General features: G+C 43.4%; 1 protein-coding gene across 5 annotated transcripts in view; it reads right to left on the bottom strand.

The window, feature by feature from the left end:
* DVL3 (dishevelled segment polarity protein 3) overlaps nt 1–21,476 on the bottom strand; it is a 91,798-nt gene that overhangs the window by 43,281 nt on the left and 27,041 nt on the right. For 3 of the 5 annotated variants that reach the window (XM_087965526.1, XM_087965527.1, XM_087965525.1), the window contains exon 2: nt 5,276–5,345. In XM_087965526.1, coding sequence (XP_087821652.1) covers nt 5,276–5,345 — 70 coding nt within the window. Of the gene's footprint in view, nt 1–3,008; nt 3,131–5,275; nt 5,346–21,476 lie in introns of all 5 variants that reach the window. The other 2 variants (XM_087965529.1, XM_087965528.1) reach the window with 1 other exon arrangement.

Raw genomic sequence — 21,476 nt, forward strand, 5'->3', positions numbered from 1 at the left:
ACCCTGTAAGCCCAGGAAAAGGCCCATCTCTTTTAAGGAGATCCAAGCCGGTCTGAAAACATATTCTATTTCTTCTTCTAATATTTATTGGATTGATAAGGCCATCCAAATCAAAGAACTCAACCCTGGGTAAACATACCACAACAACCAATTAAAAAATAAAATAAAATAAACCAAAACAGAACTATAAATGGCTAAAAACATTAGACCGTATATCAATATGAAACACGGTAACAAACCACGACTTGAAGGCTAAATTCACCCAGTTTCCAAACTCACCAACTGCACTTTAGCTTATCAATTGGGGGCAATCCAGCCTCAGGGACGAATTGTGTAAATGAGGACTTAGCACAATGAAACACGTTGTGCGAACACAGCCAGTTTTGATTTCAAAGGGGGTGGGAATCCTCACCGTGCTCAGGACCCTCCTTCCTGCGTGGCCGTTCCTCTGAACGGACACCACGGAGTCTGTCTCCGTCTCATTGTCCAGGTTCTCTCGGCTTCCCCCGCTATTTGGGCTGCAAGACAAAAAAACCATATTATTTCAGTAGGTAGTAAAACCAGGGTGGGCTTCAAAAATTTTAGCAAAGGGTTCTCTGACCGGTTGCTGGATGGCGTGGCCTAGTCAGCCTCCTGCACCATGGCCGGGGGGGAGGGGCGTTTTTACACTCCCCAGGCTCCGGAGGCTTTCATTGAGACTTGCCTTCCTGAACTTCCAGGAGGCCCCGCGCCCTTCCCGAGCCTCCGGGCGCACCCTGCGCTTACCTGCATCCAAAATGGACCACGCGGGACTCCTGGGAGGGGAGGGGTGGGGGGAGCCAACCAGTAGTGGGATTAGAGTGTCAACTCATAAAATATTTCTCTGGAGTTGCCAGCAGAAAGGGAGGGGGGAGCAGTACAGCAGTTTGCAAAACAGAAACTACATTCCATAAATGTGTCATGCCCTTGGTAGAGTCGGACTCTGAGGGAGAGGAGGAACAGCCGACACGGAGTGGAGGTGTGGCTCCAGAGGTTGTGGAGGAGGCTGGGGAAGGGCAGAGGCTAGCTGAGCAGTCAGAGGAAGAACCAGGCCCATCCCCTCTACATCCTAGGACACACTGGGAGGAACAGAGAAGGCAACCACTTGGCTTGCGAGAGAGGAGGCGGCCATGATCCTCCTCATTGGTTGCAGCTGGGGAGATGAGTATATAAGAGAGACGGTTAAAACACAGGTTGCCAGAAGCAAAGCATGTTTTATTTTGGTCTGAAGTTATCTTGGTTGGTGTCCTTCCAACAGACTGTGCCTTGTTATATCCTTGAATTTGGTAAATACTTCTGTTCCATTGTGGAAATTTCGTCATTGTAGTTTGTTTGGTTTTTTTTATTTCACCTCTATCTGCTCATTAAATTTGGACTGTATTGCTTTCTTTTGAAGACTATTTTTGAGTACGTTTTATCTCCAACTGAGTATTATTGAACAGTGGGGCCAAGTTGGAGACATTAAAGGACATTTATTTACGTTTTGGATTTTGTTATGTTTGTGTTACGCTCTGGGTCATCACAAAATGTTTTCATAGATAGTTTCTAGGCTACCAAGTTTCTGTCACGCAAAATTCTAATTGGAGAGTATGATTGATGACTCTTGGCTATGGATGTGTCCCATTGGGGAATATGAATTATGATACACCCAGGGGGTGGGGGGAAACCAGGGTCAAGGGTGACAATGAATGATGTGTCTCACAGTCGGCTACACCCAGGCAGCGTAGGCATGTTTACTCCTAATAAATCTTCTTTAAGTTTTGGAATTTCGGCTAGAGACTCAATGATTTAAATGGGGGTAACCACCGGAGCCCTGACATTGGGGGTTCTCCAAACTGCACAGAATCTTAGCTAGGGGCTCTCCTGAACCCTTGCGAACCCCCCAGCAGCCCACACCCCTGAGTAAAACCCCACCAAATGGATGGCTCTGTTCTAGGCAAGCTACCATCCAGACGTCCTGTTGGCCGACACAGCCATGCAGCAAATATGCAAATCACTCTGGACCCCACCGCTTCACGCTGCACCAGCAGGGATGACACACCCATCTTCCCCACCCTCGTGTTAAAAAGGAAACAAATCATAATACAGACAGGTAGTCCTTGACTTACGACCACAACGGAACCCAGAAATTTCCATTGCTAACCGAGGCAGCCGTTAAGTGAGTTTCACCCCATTCCTTGCTAACTGAATCGCTGCAGTTTGTGAAGTTAGTAACGCACAGTTTGTTGAGTAAATCTGGCTTCCCCATGGACTTTGCTGGTCAGAAGGTGATCCCCATGATCCCTGGACACGGCAACCATCATAACTGTGAGTCAAGTTGCCGTGCCCCTGAATTTTGATCACGGGACCATGGGGATGCTGCAACGGTCGTAAGGGTGAAAAACAGTCGTAAGATTGTAGCTTTGAACAGTCACTAAATGAATGGTTGTTAAGTCAAGGACTACTTATAAGGCCACTGATTCAATGGTCCAGCAGATTTTGCTCCAAGATCTTCAGTATATTTAAAATCTGATGTCAGGTTTGGTATCCAATGAATACTTTTTGGGTTGGTAATAAATCCATAGAGATCAGGGGTCTCCAACCTTGGCAACTTTAAGACTTGTGGACTTCAACTCCCAGAATTCCTCAGCCAGCTTTGCTGAGGAAGTCCACAAGTCTTAAAGTTGCCAAGGTTAGAGACCTCTGATACAGATCAATATGACACCAAATCCAGGGAACTGTCCGGTCTACTTATATTGCAAAAAACAGCCAATATTTCCAGGATTAAGATGTTCAGCATCTAAAACAGGAGTCTTCAAACTTGGCAACTTTTAAAGATGTGTGGTCTGCAACTCCCAGAATTCCTCTACCAGTCATGTCAGCTCAAGAATTCTGAGAGTCGAAGTCCACCAGTCTTAAACTTGCCAAGTTTGAAGAGCGTTGATCTAAAATGCAACAACTTTCTGCGCACTCCAAAGCTTCTTCCTTGCATTCACTGCTACTTCACTCACTGAAACGAAGGAGGCCTGGAATCTCCGATGCCGCCAGTTCGCTCGATGGAGGGTGGCAATTCCGGTTGACTTTCGGCACAGACGGATCCAGCGTCCGAATGAGATCCCTCAGCCGACACCAGCTGGAAGGAGAAAAGTTTACAGAAGATAAGCCAACTGGGAGAGGTAAGAAAATTTTTCTTCTCGAAGAAAAGACAAGGCAAGGTTCTTGCAAAACAACACTGATAATACGGATGATGTGATGAAGTAATGAAGGAATGAAGGGTAATGAAGGAAACTGCAAGGAAACAACCAAGGTCAGAGGGCACCAAGGATCCCAAAGTCCTCCTCCTCCTTCTCCTCCTCCTTCCCCTCCTCCTCCTCCCCCTTTATGTCATTGATGATGTTACCTAGTTGGGTCATGGAACGTCTGCAAGGAAACTACCATGCTCAGAGAGCACCAAGGACCTCATATTTCAACCCTGAGCTACAAATATTCTCTTCTATAAATAACAGAAATAAATAAAATACACAGAGGGGGAAATTACCTCTTCTTCTACATTCCTGCTCAAGCTCTATAAAAAAACTTCATCCATGGCATGGATACCCAACTAAGCCCCTGTGAAGGAACACCACCCAATCAATCCCAAGCAGGGTGGATTTAATGTCCCGTGGCTTCTTACCCTCTTCTTCTTCCCCACTGCCACGTTGCAATGAAGAAGTTTCAAAGAGACCTTGGCCTCCCCTTTCAGGCTCTACACTTTTACAACATTTTGGTGTGTCGGTTCTCGGTTTGCACAGGCTTAAAATTTGGCCTTCTTCAAAGCACTGTACAATCAAACCCTAACCGTTCTTTTGTTAAAAAGTCACCCACGAACAAGAAAACATTCACAGGGCAAGAAAGGTTTAACTGCAGAAAGTTTAACGGCTGGTTGTGTCTCGGGAACTTCCTATTCTCCCTGGTTTTACAACACACACACACACACACAAAATCTTTGTACAACTGCTAAGTCATCACTAATCAATGATTCATGGTGGAGGGGGAGGAGGCGAGGGGAGGGGAAGGAGGGGAGCACAGAAAAGCAAAGTGTATTATATTGCAAACTAGCTCAATACCCGTGCTTCGCTATGAAACTGATCAGGCTTAGTTTTGGGGGAGGAAAATAAGGGGGGAAAATTCTGCCTCTGCCTACCAGCATTGATCGGTATTCATCTGGCTAGCGTCCTGTCAGTGTGTGAGAGAGTTGAGGGCCATTTGGAAACTGAAACAGTATTTGCTGTGTGAGCAAGGAGGCAGCAAGGAGCCTGGGCGTGGCTTAGCTCAACTGTTCTGTACTAAAGCTGCTTGCTGCTGTGAAAGTAAAACCTAAACTGAAACTCCTCTCCTATGCTTCTGTTTTGTATTTGGAACAGATTTCAGGTGGGGTGGGGGAGTAGAACTCCTTAGCATCAGAGCGTGTTAATAATAATAATATGGAAAATACCAATGCTCTGATGGTCATTTCGAAAAATCCTTTCTTAGTGAGCATCTAGAGGCCAAGAGGAACATATGTGCCAAATTTCAAGTTTGCAGGCTTTACGGTTCTGGAGATTTTGTGATGATGCGCGAGGGGTATTTCGCTTTTATATATACAGATAACACATTATAGGTAGTCCTCGGCTTACAACCTTTTGCTTAATGACCGAATTTACAAAGCACTGAAAAAAGGGACTTATGACCATTTTTCACTTACGACCGTTGCAGCCTCTCCATGATCAAAATTTTGGCCGCTTAGCACATGGCTCATATTTATGACAGTTGCAGTATCCTGGGGTCATATGATCCCCTCGTGCAACCTTCCGACCAGCGAAGTCAACGGGGAAGCCAGATTCACTTAACAACTGTGCTACTAACTTAGGAACGCCAGCGATTCACTTAACAGCAGTGGCGAGAAAGGTCATAAAATGGGCCCAAACTCACTTCTAAAGAACTATCTCGCTTAGCAAGAGAAATTTTGGGTTCAACTGTGGTCGTACATCGAGGACTACCTGCATGATGTTGTAAGCAGCCCAGGGTCATTTAGGTGAAATGGCCCCGCCCCCATCTATTCTCTGCCTCCCGAGTCCCAGCCGATTGGCTGGGTCTTCTTTGGTTGCCCTGCACAGGAGAACAGAGCTGGAAAGCAGGTTAGGGAATGGGAATTTTGTAGTATCCTTCCCCTGCCACAACCACCAAGCCACGCCCACAGAACCAGTAGCAAAAAAAATTGAATCCCACCAATGGATCAGACCATAAGAAGGCTACTTACCCATGACACCACTCGTCCGTTGAAGCAAGGAAGCTTTGCATTGTCATCTGAAATTTCCTCTTTCACGACCCTGTTTTTTTTTAAAAAAGAGAGAAAACAAAATGAAATGATATTGAGCAGAGTGTCAGGATTCCAGCAGTTACCCCGATTAAATCATTAGTCTCGAGTCAAACTCCCAAAACTTCAAAGGATTTATTGGAAGTCAACATGTCGGCATGACCTGGACCGACTCTGAGACATGTACTTCACTGTCCCCCTTGATTCTGCTTTTCCCCCCACCCCCCTCTGGGTGTATCATAATTCATATTCTCCAACCGAAACATGTGCATAGCCAAGGGAGTCATCACTCATGCTTTCCAATTAGATTTTTGCAGGGCAGAAGCTTCAGTCATCTAATCAGTCTCTGAAGAAAATATGAATGGAGCGTACTTTCGATTCCACACTGCTGTCTGCTCTTTGAACCTCCCTCCCCTCCCCTTTCCGTTGGCAACTATAAAACGTGTATACAAAATGTTTTATGAGTTGACACACAGTATCGCTAGGGCCTTCAGAATTGGAATATCCTGTGGATAACACTATGGATAATATTTCATCCTATAGATAGTTCTTTTTAAAAAATATATTTTTATTAAGCATTTTCCAACCGTTTATAACACATAAACACTTTTTACAAAGTTATAGCATTGTCAACATTCATATACACATATTAGTTATGGTATTGTTTTTGTTCCTATTATCTAACCAGGTATACCAGGTGTCTCAGACCCAATAATACTCTGATTCACCTCTATCTTTTAACTCTAGAGTAAGCCTGTCCATCTCCACGCAGTCCAAAATCTTTTTTATCACTGTCCCCTCAAGTGGTATATTATCCTGTTTCCAGTAATGTGAGTACACAATTCTAGCTGCAGTTGTTACATGTAAGATGATGCATTTGTCTTTTTAGTATATTCTCTTCTTATTATTCCCAGTTAAAAAAGGTTCTGGTCTAAATTCAATTTTTTGTTTAGTTATTTCTTCTAACCACTTTTTAATTCTACTCCAATATCTCTTGGCTTCCGGGCATGTCCACCACATGTGGAAAAGGGTACCCTGATTACTTTTACATTTCCAACATTCTGGGCTTCTAGCTGGGAACATCCTTGCCAATCTAGCGGGGGATAGGTGCCATCGATAAAACAATTTGTATATATTTTCTTTTTATGCTGCTGATAATGTTAATGTATAGTTTTCCCCCTCACATTTTTCCCATTATTTTAATTCAATGCTATACCCAAAGTTTTTTACCCAGACTATCATCGTTTCTTTAATAATTTCTCCTTCCATTTTAAAATTCAAAAGAAAGTTAAATATTTTGGTTATCATCTTCTCTTCCGTCCACTGTATTATTTTATCCAGTTGTTGCTGATCCTTATAAAAGCTGTGTTCCTATAGATAATTCTTAACAGGAAGGATGGATAAATACAGAGGGATTGTATTCTTCAGGGCCTGGTTGAGACTTTGGAAAAAGTGCAGAGAAGAGCAATTGAGATGATTAAAAACCTGGAGACTAAAACATAGGAAAAACATAGGAAGGCGGCTGCAGCAATTGGGTAGGGCTAGTTGAGAGAAAAGAAGGGGTAGGTGATGGGGCGTGACATGACATCAGGATTCCGGTCTTTGAGAGGCTGTCACAAAGAAGAGAGCAATGGATGGAAGCTAATCAAGGAGAGAAAGAAACCTGGAATTAACCAGAAACTTCCTAACAGTGAGAACAATTAATCAGTGGAACAACTTGTCTCCAGAAGTTACGGGTGCTCCATCCATCACTGGAAGTTTTTAAGAAGAGACTGGACTAGAAGATCTCCAATATCCCTTCCAGCTCAATTATCTCACATATTCTACGGTGCCTACAATATCCTTCAGCATATAGAGAAAGACCTCATGCTGGCAAGAGAAAAAGCTGTCAACATGGCCCAATACTTGGCAAATGTCATTTAGTTTCAGTCTCCTTTATTTTACATACTTCTTCATGTGCTATGTGTTTATTACCTATTACCTATTTTGAATTTGTAAGTCCTTCTGACTCGAATAAAGAAAAGAAGTTTTTTCTATTTTATTTTAGATTACTAATCCCTAGAGGTGGAAAAGTAAAGGTGCTTTTCAAGACAAACTCAATGTTTAGGGACTATTTATGAATTATTGTTGGTAGCATTACTGGAGTGCTGTTGTTTTAATTGTCTTTTTCTGGAACATTTTTCACCTCGCCTAGGATTCTCTCTGGTAAACCTATTTACCTTCTGAAATTCATCAAGGTCAGCAGGCGCTACAGCCAGCTAACCAGGATGGATAAAAATCAATGTTTTTTTTTAAATAATTTTAAAATCTGATTTTTTAAAACTTAAATTGGATTTTTTTTTAATCAAATTTATTTTAATAAAATGCTTTTGGAGTAAAAATAAAGATAGTGTTTCTATTTTAAATTAATAATTTAGTTTATTCAGCATGAAATGGAGCTTAGTTATATAGCACGAGGCTGTATATTCTGCAATAATGGGACTGTCGGTGAGCCAACAGTGGGTCAGAGGAGGTGCCACTGCAGGACAGAGAGGACAGTGGCTCTTTAAATATCATGATTTAAATTGAGTTGATTTAAATCAAGCCTTTTTACTAAAGATTTAAATCATGATTTAAAGTTGATTAAATCAAGCTGATTAAATCAAATCCACCCTGTAGCTAGCACATATAGACGGAAAGGAAAAGAGATAAACTGAAGGGAAAAAAATAGTTAAAAATGCATTAGCTATCCCTAGTTGAGCGAATCCAGTCTGCCCCATACAAAATTGTCCAGCCTCAAGGGGGTTACAGAAGGGGTCTTTGTTCCCCCGAAGGCCCTTTGAAAGGTCAGAGGAGAAGCAGCTGACAATTGAGGAGGGTCTCCATCAGCGCCTCCATCTACCCTCCGCGCCCCCCACACACACACATACACCACAACCCTCTTCAGCTTTTGTTAAGGAAGACTGTCAAATTGGGCCCCGGCTCTGACTTCAACAGCAGGCAATTCCGCACGCTGCCAAAAAACTGAGTTTTGAGGCTTGGAGGAATGTGCTTTGCAAGCAGAAAAAGCTCATTCCTGCAAGAACCTCAGCTCAGCAAGAGGGCAAGGAAGGAGGAGGGAAAGACGGCGGCCGTGGGCATTTTTCTCCTCCTGCACACCTAGGAGGAAAAAAAGGATCCCCACCCAATAGCTACCGAACCACAACACCGTCATCCCCAAACGATCGCCAATCTAGTGGCAACGGAAATACGTGGCTCACGGCAAAGCTAACCCGGCATTTTTTTATTTTATTTTTTTACTTTGCCTGTACGGCAGGGGTGTCAAACTCAAGGCCCACGGGGTGCTTAAATCTGCCCTGCAGGGGCTTGGCCTGGAAATATCAAAGAACTGGGCCCCACAATGCCCCTGAAAGCCAAAACAGGCAATGGGGGGGAATGTGTGTGCCTCCTCCTCCCCCCTCTCATGGCCCAGTTTCGGCTTCCCCGGCCTCCAGCAGAAACTCTGTCGGGCAAAATCGGGCCGCCCAGAGGCCCTGCGAGGCTACCGCGCGGCCCGTTTATGGCTGGCAGAGTGCTGCAGGAGGCCAAAAACAAGGCACGGGGGGGGGGGGAGTGCTGCAGAAGGAGTACAGGGTGCTGCAGAAGGCGTCCGCCCCATCTCTCCCCGCCTCTCCCAACTGCCCCCCCCCCCTGTCCCGCGGAGAACTACAATACTGATCTGGCCCTCAAAGAAATCCAGTTTGACACCCCTGCTGTACGGGACAGGTGTCAACTTGCTTAGAGGTAGTCCTCGACTTAGAGCCATTTTTTAGGTGACCGTTCAAAATTACAACGGCACTGAAAAAAGTGATTTGTAGTTACGTTTTCACATTTACGGCCCTTGTAACATCCCCGCAGTCATAGGATCAAAATTCAGATGCTTGGCAACGGGCTCGCATTTATGACGGTGGCAGCGTCCTGGGGTCATGTGATCATCCCCTGTTGCAGCTTTCCGACAAGCCAAGTCACTTAACTGCCTTGCGTAGCGACAAAAAAATTGGGTTCCGTCGTGGATGTAAATCTAAGGACTACCTGTATTTACACAGACCACCAGGGGAAGCCAGGAAACCCAGGTAGGCTGGTGAGGCACGGTTAGTTCTTAAGATGAGACCTTGGAAGGTTATGCCAAGGCTGTAGGAGAGACTGTGAGGTTGGAAAAAAAACAACAACCAGAAAGGAAAACTACAACAAACATCCATTTCCAGGCTGCCAAGAAAGCGACGTGGACGTATCCAACTCAACTCAAAAGGAAATTTTACCCTGTTTCAGACCAGATGATGTGGGGAGTTTCTGGCAAGGAAAAACTCCGCGTTCAGCTCACCAAGGCAGATATCCAAACACGCCCCCACGAAAGATCTGGTTCCCGTTTAACATCACGCACTCTTCGGTTGCATTTGTAGACAAATCAGACAACACAGCCAAGGGCTGTTTGCTTTGCAATAAAATGTACTCTGGGTGAAAAAAAAAATATCCTGTTTCATACTTAAGAAGAGCCACCAGTCGGTTTAAACAGGGTGTCCAACCTTGGCAACTTTAAGACTTGTGGACTTCAACTCCCAGAATTCTCAGCCTGAGGAATTCTGGGAGTTGAAGTCCACAAGTCTTAAAGTTGCAAGGTTGGACACCCTGGTTTAAACCCACATGGGGGGGCTTGGTGTTCTCTTGAGGTCGATTATATTCTTGCAGACATTTCATCACCCAACTCTGTAACATCATCATAAAGAAGGGGGCTTTGCTCTCGGTTTATATGCACTCCTTGCTAGCAGTGATGATGTAACCTAGTTAGATAATGAAACGTCTGCAAGAAAACAACCAAGCTCAGAGAGCACCAAGGACCCTCAGTTCAACCCTGAGTTACAAATATTCCCCTTTATCAAAACCGTTGCGGTTGTTTTTTCCATTTGCTCTCTGTTTATATGCACTCCTTGCTAGCACTGATAAGGTTATCTAGTTGGGCAGTGAAACGTCTGCAAGAAAACAACCAAGCTCAGAGAGCATTGAGGACCCCACAGTTCAACCTTGAGCTACACATATTCTCCTTTATCAAAACCTTTGTTTCTCAACCCGTTTTTCACTCAAGGCCACTTCCAACTTTGTTTTTCTCCTGTGTCTCGTCTATCCAGGTGCCGTGACCAGATAAGGACAAGGGACAATAGCCAGTGCAATTTCTAGCGTTAACAAGACAGTATCTTTATACATAAAAGCAAAATACCCCTCACGCATCATCATCAAAATCTACAGAGCCGTAAAGCCTACAAACTTGAAATTTGGCACGTATGTTCCTCTTGGCCTCTAGGTGCTCACTAAGAAGGGATTTTTCGAAATGACCATCAGAGCATTAGTATTTCCTTTATTATTATTATTATTATTATTATTATTATTATTATTATTATTATTATTAACATGCTCTGATGCTAAGGAGTTCTACTCCCCCTCCCCACCTGAAAACAAATCTGTTCCAAATGCAAAACACAAGCAGAGGAGTTTCAGTTTTAGTTTCATAGCACCAGGCAGCTTTAGTACAGAACAGTTGAGCTAAGCCACGCCCAGGCTCCTTGCTGTCTCCTTCTTGCTCACACAGCAAATATTCCAAACAGCCCTCAACTCTCTCACACACTGACAGGACACTAGCCAGATGAATACTGATGGATGCTGGTAGGCAGAGGCAGAATTTTTCCCCCTTATTTTCCTCCCCCAAAACTAAGCCTGATCACAGTTTCATAGCGAAGCACGGGTATTGAGCTAGTTTGCAATATAATACACTTTGCTTTTCTGTGCTCCCCCTGGTTACATTTTTTTTTTCAGCTGAGGGATCCCTAAAAATATCCTAAGGCCACCGTGGACCAGAGGGGGGCAGATGGCCTCCAGTTGAGAGCTACAGAAAGTCCTCGACTTACGACCATCATTCAGTCCAACATTTCCACTGCTAAGCGACAGTTATTAAATGAGTTTTGCCCCCATTATACGACCTTCCATCTCACAGTTGTTCAGTGAATCATTACAGTTGTTAAGTTACTGCAGGACTCTCCAAACTTGGCAACTTTAAGACTTGTGGACTTCAACTCCCAGAATTGCCCAGCCAGCATAACTGAGGAATTCTGGGAGTTGAAATCCACAAATCTTAAAAGTTGCCGTGTTTGGAGACTCCTGAGTTTAGTAACACTGTTGTTACTTGAGTCAATTCCCGTTGACTTTGCTGGTCAGAAGGTTGCAAAAGGGGATCACATGACCCCAGGACAGCGCAACCATGATAATATGACCAAATTGTCAAGCATCTGAATTTTGATCATGTGACCACGGGGATGTTGCAACGGTCATGTGAAAAATGGTTATAAATTGTTTTTTTTCAACGCTGTTGTAACTGTTGTGGTTCGCCGGCAGCCTGTGCAGATGGCAGCGGAATCGGACTGTGGGGAAGAACGGGGACCTGGAGAGGACTCGGACGAGGGTCCTGGGCCCAATGCAGATGGGGCCAGGATCCTCTGGGAGTGGGATGCTGACTCCAGAGCCTCTGGAGGCTGGCAGCAGCGAGGCAGAGGAACAAGGGGAGCCTGTTCCTAGTGCATGTGTGCACAGAGCTGCTAGAAGGCAAAAGCAGCTGAGACAAAAGGGCCGACTCGGGAGTAAAGCTGGGAGGTAATTGCCTCTCCCATGAGGTATAAAGGACAGGCAAAGGTTGTTAAGGTAATTCCCTGTTAGGAGAATGAGCGCATACAGGCAGACGTATAGAGAGCAGTGTTGGAATAATACACACAGGGCACACAGATACACTGTACAGTAAATGTAGGTTTTTACTTCTAGAAAGGTTTCAGCAAAGTCCAAAATAAGCAATCCAAAGTCATTCACAAGTTAAATCAATCAGTTTTCAATCCAGGGATAATTCAGTAACAAAGTCCAGTGTCAAAAACAGTTCAGTAACAAACTTACATCAAATCCAGAAATAGCAGTCAATTAGGAAAAATGGAGGAAGGGCAACTCTTTCCAACAGAAGGAAACAGAGATACACTCACACTCTCTTCTGAGACTCAGACTAAACAACCCAGGTTTCTGGCTCCATCTTATGGCTGTTTGAGAAACCACACCCAATTGCATGCTCTTGCATTCCCTTAAAGATATAGTACTAAAATGTTTATCCTGGTTTATATATTTCTAACCCAAATACCTGTTAGGTGACTTATATTCCTAACAAAGGTGAAGAAACCTTTGCAGGAAGCAAAGTCGTTCAGATTAATCCTTGAAGTTCTGTGTGGACTTTATACTTTGTTTGGCTTTTTACAGTTAACTTGGCACTTTAGTAGTTGGCAGCAATTCAAAGGAGAGAAAGGTGGGTGCTTATCTCGAGGGACTATTTGGGACTCATTACAGGCTGGGAATGAACATAATTCCCAGTGTTGAAATAAAACAAGAGTTGTTTTTAACTAAGCGTGTGCTTAATTAGGGTCTCAGAAGCCTTAACAGTAACATGTGGATGGCCACTAAATGAATGACTGTTAGTCAAGGACTACTTGTACTTCAAACTGCTAAAAAAACTGACATCTATCTGACTGAAAAAGAAGACACGAAGAACATTAATTGGTAAAAGAAAGCACCGCAAAAAATAAAATTGGCACAAATATTGTGCGGGGGAGTTAATTGGCAGCCCTGATAAAGCAGGAAACGCTCATTCTTGAAAGAAACATATGGTTTTGTTGACGTTCTAACTAGCAACTTTCATCCCCACACCAGTTGTTCACAGAGTGTTGTTAAATACAGCTTTGGCTTTGTTCATGATCAGCCCTTCTTCATCTGAGTGGGAGAATAACAAAACATTATAACCAAAACCATCCCTTCCTTGCCAGAAACTCCACCATCAGGAGAAAAACCAATATAAACAGAGATAAACACAATCTCTCGCTTTATCTTTTTTGGCCGGATGAGATTTGCATTATAAATATTTATTTATCAGCCAAGTAAACTCAGGAGAAATTAAGTCACTACCAGCTCCTGGGGTTTTTCAGATTGTATTATGCTCTTTACTTTTAAATCTCAGGGACTTTTAAAGGTCCTGCTGTTATTATCAACTTTTGCAAACTGTAGCAAGTTGTTTTTTTTCCAGCAAAACAATTGTCTTGAGTTTTTTTAATTGTCTGAGGGGAAAGACACACAGGTTAACTTATTAAAAGACTTAGAGAGATGTGGATTGAAAACATAGTTATCAAAACAGAAAATAAGAAGGTGAGAGAAAAAGACACAAGACAATCAATGAAAGGGAATGGAATGGAATGGAACGGAACGGAATGGAAGAACAGAACAGAACAGAGTTGGAAGGGACCTTGGAGGTCTTCTAGTCCAACCCCCAGGAAACCCTATAAATTGTTATCCAATCTCTTTTTAGTTCTTAACTTATGATCATTCTTTTAGAGGCCATTCAAAGTTATGACACTGAAAAAAGTGACTTAAAACTCCCATGGTTACACGATCAAAATTCAGACACTTGCCAACTGGCTCATATTTATGACAGTTGCAATATGTGATCATCTTTTTCGACAGTCTGACAAGCAAAGTCAATGAGGAAGCCAGATTCACTTAATAACCACATTACTAACTTAACAACTGCAGTGGTTCACTTAACAACAGTGACATGAAAGGTCCAAAAATGGGTCAAAACTCACTTAACTACCTTGCTTAGGAATGGAAATTTTGGGCTTAATTGTGGTTGTAAGTTGAAGACTATATTTCAAAAGTTAACTGATAAAGTGATATCTTTTAGGCCATAAGATCATGCAGATTCATAAAAACACATCATTCTTTAAATCCATTAAAAGCGTATCAACTTATCCAAACCACAATGCTGATTTACGATTTCTATAAAACTTGCAAATTTCACTGTCAAAAGATTCTAGCTCTCTGCTACAATCTTTAATAAGTTCCATTTCTTATCCTTTCTCTCTCTCTCTAAATAAACACAGATTGTATTATTTCCCAACAGTCATTTTCTTTAAAAATATGAGAGGATCATACTCTGATTAGTGATTTCAGGAGAAACTCTTTTTTTTTTAATAAGGAACGAGACAAAGGGACAATAAAGAATGGACAAAAGATACAAATATAATGACTCAAATTAAGATGATTAATTAAGATAGAACTAAGAAGAGTGAAATGTGTGGAGAAGTTAATATAGAAGATTCAGAATGGTAAATAAAATAAGTAATGACATGTAAGATGAGCATGAATATAACTGAAGTCCATGAAGAGAGAGATACCTGGGGCTAAGTTACTTTCCAAAAAGATTTTTTATGTTTTGTGTGTTGTGTGTATATGTTTTTTGGGGAGAATTAATAAAACCTTGCAGAAATATAGAATGAGAATAATGGTAACTAAGTCAGAAGGAAATAGATGAAATAATAATAATGAAATTGAATAAGAGTAAAGAGAAGTAAATTGGATAAGAGGTTTTTGTATGTTTATATGGAAATGGTTTAAAACAGAATTATAGTGTATAAAATAAGGTTTTATCTGACTTGTTAAATTTATAAGGGAAAAAGGTTTAAGCATGTAATGGTTAATGATGATTTGTGTGTTTTTGAAAAATCAATAAAACTTGTTTTAAAAAAAAAAAAATATGAGAGGATAGGTCAAACTGAATCGAAAGTACGGATCGAAAAGTATGTTCAGGGAGTAGAACTGAAATTTAATAGTTTAATAGATTGTCGGATGCTTGCATTGCATGGGAATTAAAATAGCTTAAATCAATTGCCCCTTTCCTCACTAGCCTGTTAGAATTATTTTATGTCTGTAATGTCTCAGACAAAAGATGATATTGTCTCACTTTTAGAAATAAAGGCATTTCTGATCCACACGGTATGGAAACAAAGGAAATTTAGACAGATTCTTAGTTACACCATTTCTGCTCCAGGTGTTTTGCATATTAGATGATGCTTCCCGAGTTTATATTTTACTCTTGTTCTGCAAGTTATGAAGTCAGTCCCAGCCTATTTGAAATGGCACAGCGTTTCCTGGCTTCCAATATTTCATCAAGCGTTACCCTCATACTTCAAAAGCCTTCGAGTGCTAGACACCCGGTCGTAAATTTTGCATCCAATTCCATTCATTGGACTTGTTTATACCTGCACTGATTACATGGCAGCCTGGAAGTGCTACAGAAAAGAAAGAACCAGGGTCAACGTGCAGTGTTTTTAAATATAGCCTGAGTTCTCATCCAAGCTTTGATGACATCAAAGTACATCAAGGGTTGGCCAATTACAGAGGATTTTTTGATCCATCTAGTAAAGAACCAAAAAATATAAATGGAAATGAAGAAGATATGCTGGGCTTGGGAGCAAAAACAGGCTGCATCCAGAAGTTGTGGGTGCTCCATCACTGGAGGTTTTTAAGAAGAGACAGAACAGCCATTTGTCTGAAATGGTACAGGGTCTTCTGCTTTAGGAGGCTGGACTAGAAGACCTCTAAGATCCCTTTTAACATCTATCTATCTATCTATCTATCTATCTATCTATCTATCTATCTATCTATCTATCTATCTATCTATCTATCTATCTATCTATCTATCTATCTATCTGAAATACAACTCACGCATCATCACAAAATCTCCAGAACTGTAAAGCCTACAAACTTGAAATTTGGCACGTATGTTCCTTTTGGCTTCTAGGTGCTCACTAAGAAAAGATTTTTCAAAATGACCATCAGAGCATTAGCATTTCATATACAGTATTATGATTAACACGCTCTGATGCTAAGCAGTTCTACTCCCCCTCCCCACCTGAAAACAAATCTGTTCCAAATGCAAAACACAAGCAAAGGGGAGGAGTTTCAGTTTTAGTTTCAGAGCACCAAGCAGCTTTAGTACAGAACAGTTGAGCTAAGCCACACCCAGGCTCCTTGTTGTCTCCTTCTTGCTCACACAGCAAATACTCTTTCAGTTTCCAAACAGGCCTCAACTCTCTCACACACTGACAGGACGCTAGCCAGATGAATACCGATGGATGCTGGTAGGCAGAGGCAGAATTTTCCCCCCTTTATTTTCCTCCCCAAAAACTAAGCCCAATCACATAGTTTCATAGCAAAACATGTTATATAGTTGGAAGACTACCATAAAATCAAAACAATGGTTCCAACCATGACAAGAGTGAACTAGCTTCATATTACTGCCAGGAAAAGAGCATAGATGTTTCCACACAATTACCCAGAGTTGAATGTCACCTAAATCAGCCACATTTTATAAAATGCAGATCCCAAACCATTACTGATCACTGCCCTCAGCTTACAGCTTCAGACGGTTCTTCATCAAATATGAAAAGTAAGCGAACAGTTATTATTTATTTGACGGATATACCACACCACAACCTAGACACTTATTATCAGCCGAGAGGACCAGACCTTGTAGATGGCTGCACCTTCTGCTATCGATGCACATTTTCTATAAAAAATCACAAATCTCCCTAATCCAAGAAACCATCAAGAGCTGTTTGTCTGAATGGTATATAGGGTTTCCTGCCTGAGCAGGGGGTTGGACTAGAAGACCTCCAAGGTCCCTTTCCAACTCTGGTATTCTGCATTCTATTAATTATCCCAAAGATGCTTTTCCCAAAAAAGGCAACTGGACTTTCTTGGAGGTTTTTTTTCTTTTCTTTGAAGCTTCTTGGATGAAAAGTGAAAAGCTATCAAAGAAAAAAAAACCAGTAGCCTTTTGGTAAAGCACATGGGGAGTCAGCCACACCCTGGAAGATTGACAATCTCCAATAGACATCAAGAGCAAGTAGGTGTAATTTGCACCAAAAATTACGATTGAGCATCTCCACAGACATCAAGAGCAACTAACTGTAAGATAACGGTAAAGGTTCCCCTCACACCTACGTGATAGTCATTTCCAGCTCTTGGGGACAGTGCTAATCTCTGTTACAAAGCAGGAAGAGCCAGCGCTGTCGAAAGACGTCTCCGTGGTCATGTGGCCAGAATTACCTTCCCACCAAAGTGATCCCTATTTTTCTACCTGCATTTTTTACCATGCTTTCGACCTGCTAGGTTGGCAGAAGCTGGGACAAGTAACAGGAGCTCACTCCTTTCGCCAGTGGTCCCCAACCTTTTCTGTACCAGGGACCAGTTTCAAGCACAAACACTTTTTCAAGGACTGGGCGGGGGGGGGGGGCGGGGGAGAATCTGAGTTTGGTGGTTTGCTTGCAGACGTTTCATTACCTGACTAGGTAACATCTGATGTTGTTACCTAGTCGGGTAATAAACGTCTGCCAGCAAAACCACCAAGTTCAGGAGTGCCTCGCCCTGCCTCCCTCAGCCCCATCCCTCAGGTGTCTCCCTCCCTCCCTCAGGTGTCTGCCTCGTTCCTCCCTCAGTCGCTCTCTCGCTGCTCCATCAGCCCAGGAAGAAACTGCTTCAAAGAAGCCGGGGGTGGTGGCTTTTCCTGTCGCCGCAGCTCCTCCGAGCGCCCGCTTACCCCCACCGCGCTGCCCGCGCGCTTCAATCCACAGTGCTCCGTTCTGCCTGCCTGCCTTCGTTTCGGAGCAGCTTCGGCTGATAAAAAGAGGCGAATAGTTATTATTCTCAGGCGAAGCTGCTCCAAAACGAAGAAGGCAGGCAGGCAGGCAGAAGGGAGCACTGTGGATTGAAGCGCGGGCGGGCGGGCGGGTGGGGGTAAACGGGCGCTCGGAGGAGCAGCGGCGACAGGAAAAGCCACCCCCGGCTTCTTTGAAGCAGTTTCTTCCTGGGCTGGTGGAGCAGCGAGACGCGACTGAGAGAGGAACGAGGCGGGAGGAAACCGAAGCCGCTGAGCCAGAGAGCAGGACAGGCTTCAGTTGCTTCCTCCTCCCCTTCTTTCATTTGTGTCCTTGATCCCCGATCCCAGCAGGATTCACCGAAGCGAAGAAAGCCGCCATTTTTTTTATTTTATTTTCTTTGCGGCCCGGTACAGAGTGCTCCACGGACCGGTACCAGTCCGTGGCCCGGTGGTTGAGGACCCCTGCTTTACGCAGTGTTAGGGATTCGAACTGCCGACCTTTCTGACTGATAAGCTCAGCATCTTAGCCACTGAGTTTGCAATAAAAATTCCAAAGACGGTCCATTTTTTTTTCTTCCTTTAAGGGCCGTTTGCTAGAAATGTAAAACAGCCCTTAATATTTTTTTTCTTAAAAAAAACAAAACAAAACCACCAGACATAGGAGCTAGCCAGAGATCTTTCTGTTTCCCTGTTTCTCCATCTGAAGTGTGTGTGTTTTTGTTTTTTTTTGCATTAATTTAAACTAAAAGAAACAGACAGAAACAGAAGGTCTGTTGACCAGACAAAGGTATAAGGCTTAAACTCCACGCTGGCCCAATTACAAATTTCATCTACCCAGCAGAAGCTGAACGGACCAGACCCCTCATTATTTCTCTAGAGCCTCTTCAGACTGAAGCGTGTCTAGGCCCACATCTACAGACAATAAAACAATGGCTCTTCAGACTTTTCTACTTAAATGGAAACATCCCCACCCTCGCCCCGTATTTTTGCAGAAGGTCAAAAGAACTGGTAGAGAATGTAGAAAGCTTTCACGTGAAAGATGCAATCCTTAAGCTAAACATGGTTTGGGGACAGTGTGAGGCCTCAAATAACGTCCCAGCAAAAAAGGCTATTCCACATCCTGAGGAACAGGTGCTCAGCTTTGATACAACTGCCGTTTGGAAGATCCTGAGGAAAATCAACACACGAAAGGCTGTGGGGATCCTGATAATATTTTTCGAACTGTAAGATGCACTTTTTTCACCCCCACAAAAAAGCGGGTGGAAATGTCTGTGGTCTTATGGAGCCGACTGTGGGGAGGGCAAAAAAAAAAGGACACCCGGAGGCCTCCAGAAGCCAAAAATGGGCCCATTTTTGGCCTGCATAGTACTTTTGGACACCAGGGAGGGGAAAAAACAGGATGCGCGGATGCAAAAAACTATTTTTTTCTTGTTTTTCTCCTCTAAACCTAGGTGCAACTTACGGTCCGGTGCATCTTATAGTCCAAAAAATATGGAGTATGCTGACCAGCTGGCCTCTATTCATACTGACATCTTCAATCTTTAGTTGCATCAGGCTGTGGTTCCACCATGTTTTAAGCCTGCCATTACTATGCCAGTCCCCCCAAAATCTATCATTATATGCCTTAATGATTACCATCCAGTTGCACTCACTTCCATTACGATGAAGTGTTTTGAGAGACTGGTAAAGGACTATATTTTTTCATGCCTTTCCCCCTACACTTCACTCATTACGGTTTGTTTATCGGAAGAACCGCTCTACAGATGATGCCCTTTCTTGGGTGCTTCATCTTAGCTTGGAGCACCTGGACAAGGAGAATTCCCCTGTGCGAATGCTGTTCGTTGATTTCAGTTCGGTGTTCAACACAATCGCTCCTCAGCATTTGGTGAACAAATTGGGCCCATTAGGGTTTAATCTTTAAGATGAAAGAAACAATTGAATCTACAAAATCAACTGCAACCATTGCAACCAATTTTATGTGGGATAAACATCACGTCGATTAAAAACCAGGAGCCACGAACACTGGTTGGCAGCCAAACACCACGTTCCCAAACCCCTCTACCCACACCGACACCAAACAGCACCAGTCCGATTGGAGCAACACAAAAATCATCGGCCACCCTTGTGAGTTCAGCGAAGCCTGGCACTCCACAAGCTATCCCATCAAGAGACACACTGACCCACAATCAACCTACGAACCCCTCAGAATCCAAATCAACCATATAGCCCAGCAGCCACGCCCCACTGGTGAGCTGTAAGAAAATTTTGGTGGGCCTCAGAGAAATCTCACCCCCAGAGCACCCCCCACAAAGCAATTAATCCACGCTGCAAAGAAACACAAGGCTGCGCAGACCACATAGCCTGCGGGAACCCTCCCCGCCCATTCACTCCTTACCCAGCAAACTTGCCTTCTAAATTGCTATTTTTTCCTTTTTCCGATCATCATCTGTTCTGCTTTGCCGGAAGATTTAGATTAGCTAGGAAGCAGGAAATGGTTGGCTCTCTTGCTTTCTAGCTAGTCTTTAGCTCTTCGGCTCTGCTTTTAAGCACAGCCGAACCTCCCTTAAGACTGAAGCTTCTATTATTCAGTGCAGACTCATGGCAAGCAAATTTGAGAGACTGAGCTAGCTGATGGCAGATAAATAGATCATTGAATGATTCTGTGAGCAACTCAATCTACCTGCCTGCTTTGCCTGATTTTGGGTAAAAGTTGCTCCTTTTTAAATAAAAATTCAATATTTCCATACATGGTGTGTTGTGAGTTAATTTTGTGAGTTTGATTGCAAGCAAATTTTATGTGACAGACTGAGCTAGCCGATGGCAGATAGATAGATTTCTGAATGAATCTGTGATTCTGTGAGCAACTCAATCTGCCTGCCTGCTTTGCCTGATTTTGGGTAAAAGTTGCCTTTTTTATAAAAATTGCACTATTTATATAAATATTCATAATATTTACATACAAGGCATGCCCAGCCAGTCACATGACCACCAAGCCACACCGACAAATTAGGCCATGCCCACAGAACCGGTTAGTGGTCCCTGGGATTTAAAATTATGAGTTTGGTGGTCCCTGAGGTCCAAAAGGTTGGCGACCCCTGATATAGCCAACCAGAGATGGTACAGACCCTCAACCAACCCACACAAACCCTCCCATCAGCAATTCACCTCCCAATGACCCTCACACAGAGGTGGTATTCAGCAGGTTCTGACCAGTTCTGGAGAACCGGTAGCAGAAATTTTGAGTAGTTCAGAGAACCGGCAAATACCACCTCTGACTGGCCCCGCCCCCATCTATTATCTGCCTCCCGAGTCCCAGCTGATCGGCTGGATGTTCTTTAGTTGCCCTGCACAGGAGAACGGAGCTGGAAAGCAGGTTAGTGGGGTGGGGAGGGAATGGGATTTTGTAGTATCCTTCCCCCAGGAGTGGGGAGGGAATGGAGATTTTGCAGTATCCTTCCCCTGGCATGCTCACCAAGCGATGCCCACCAAGCCACACCACGCCACCAAGCCACGCCTACAGAACCGGTAGTAAAAATGTTTCAATCCCACCACTGCCCTCACCTGATGTAACTTCCCATCCCAAGGCTCTCACTGAAGATCCACACCTGACCCGTCCCA

The sequence above is a fragment of the Notechis scutatus genome, chromosome 4, assembly GCF_049901735.1.
Source record: "Notechis scutatus isolate UNSWTSFEM ecotype Mainland chromosome 4, rNotScu1.2, whole genome shotgun sequence".
In the NCBI taxonomy this organism is placed as follows: Eukaryota; Metazoa; Chordata; class Lepidosauria; order Squamata; family Elapidae; genus Notechis; species Notechis scutatus.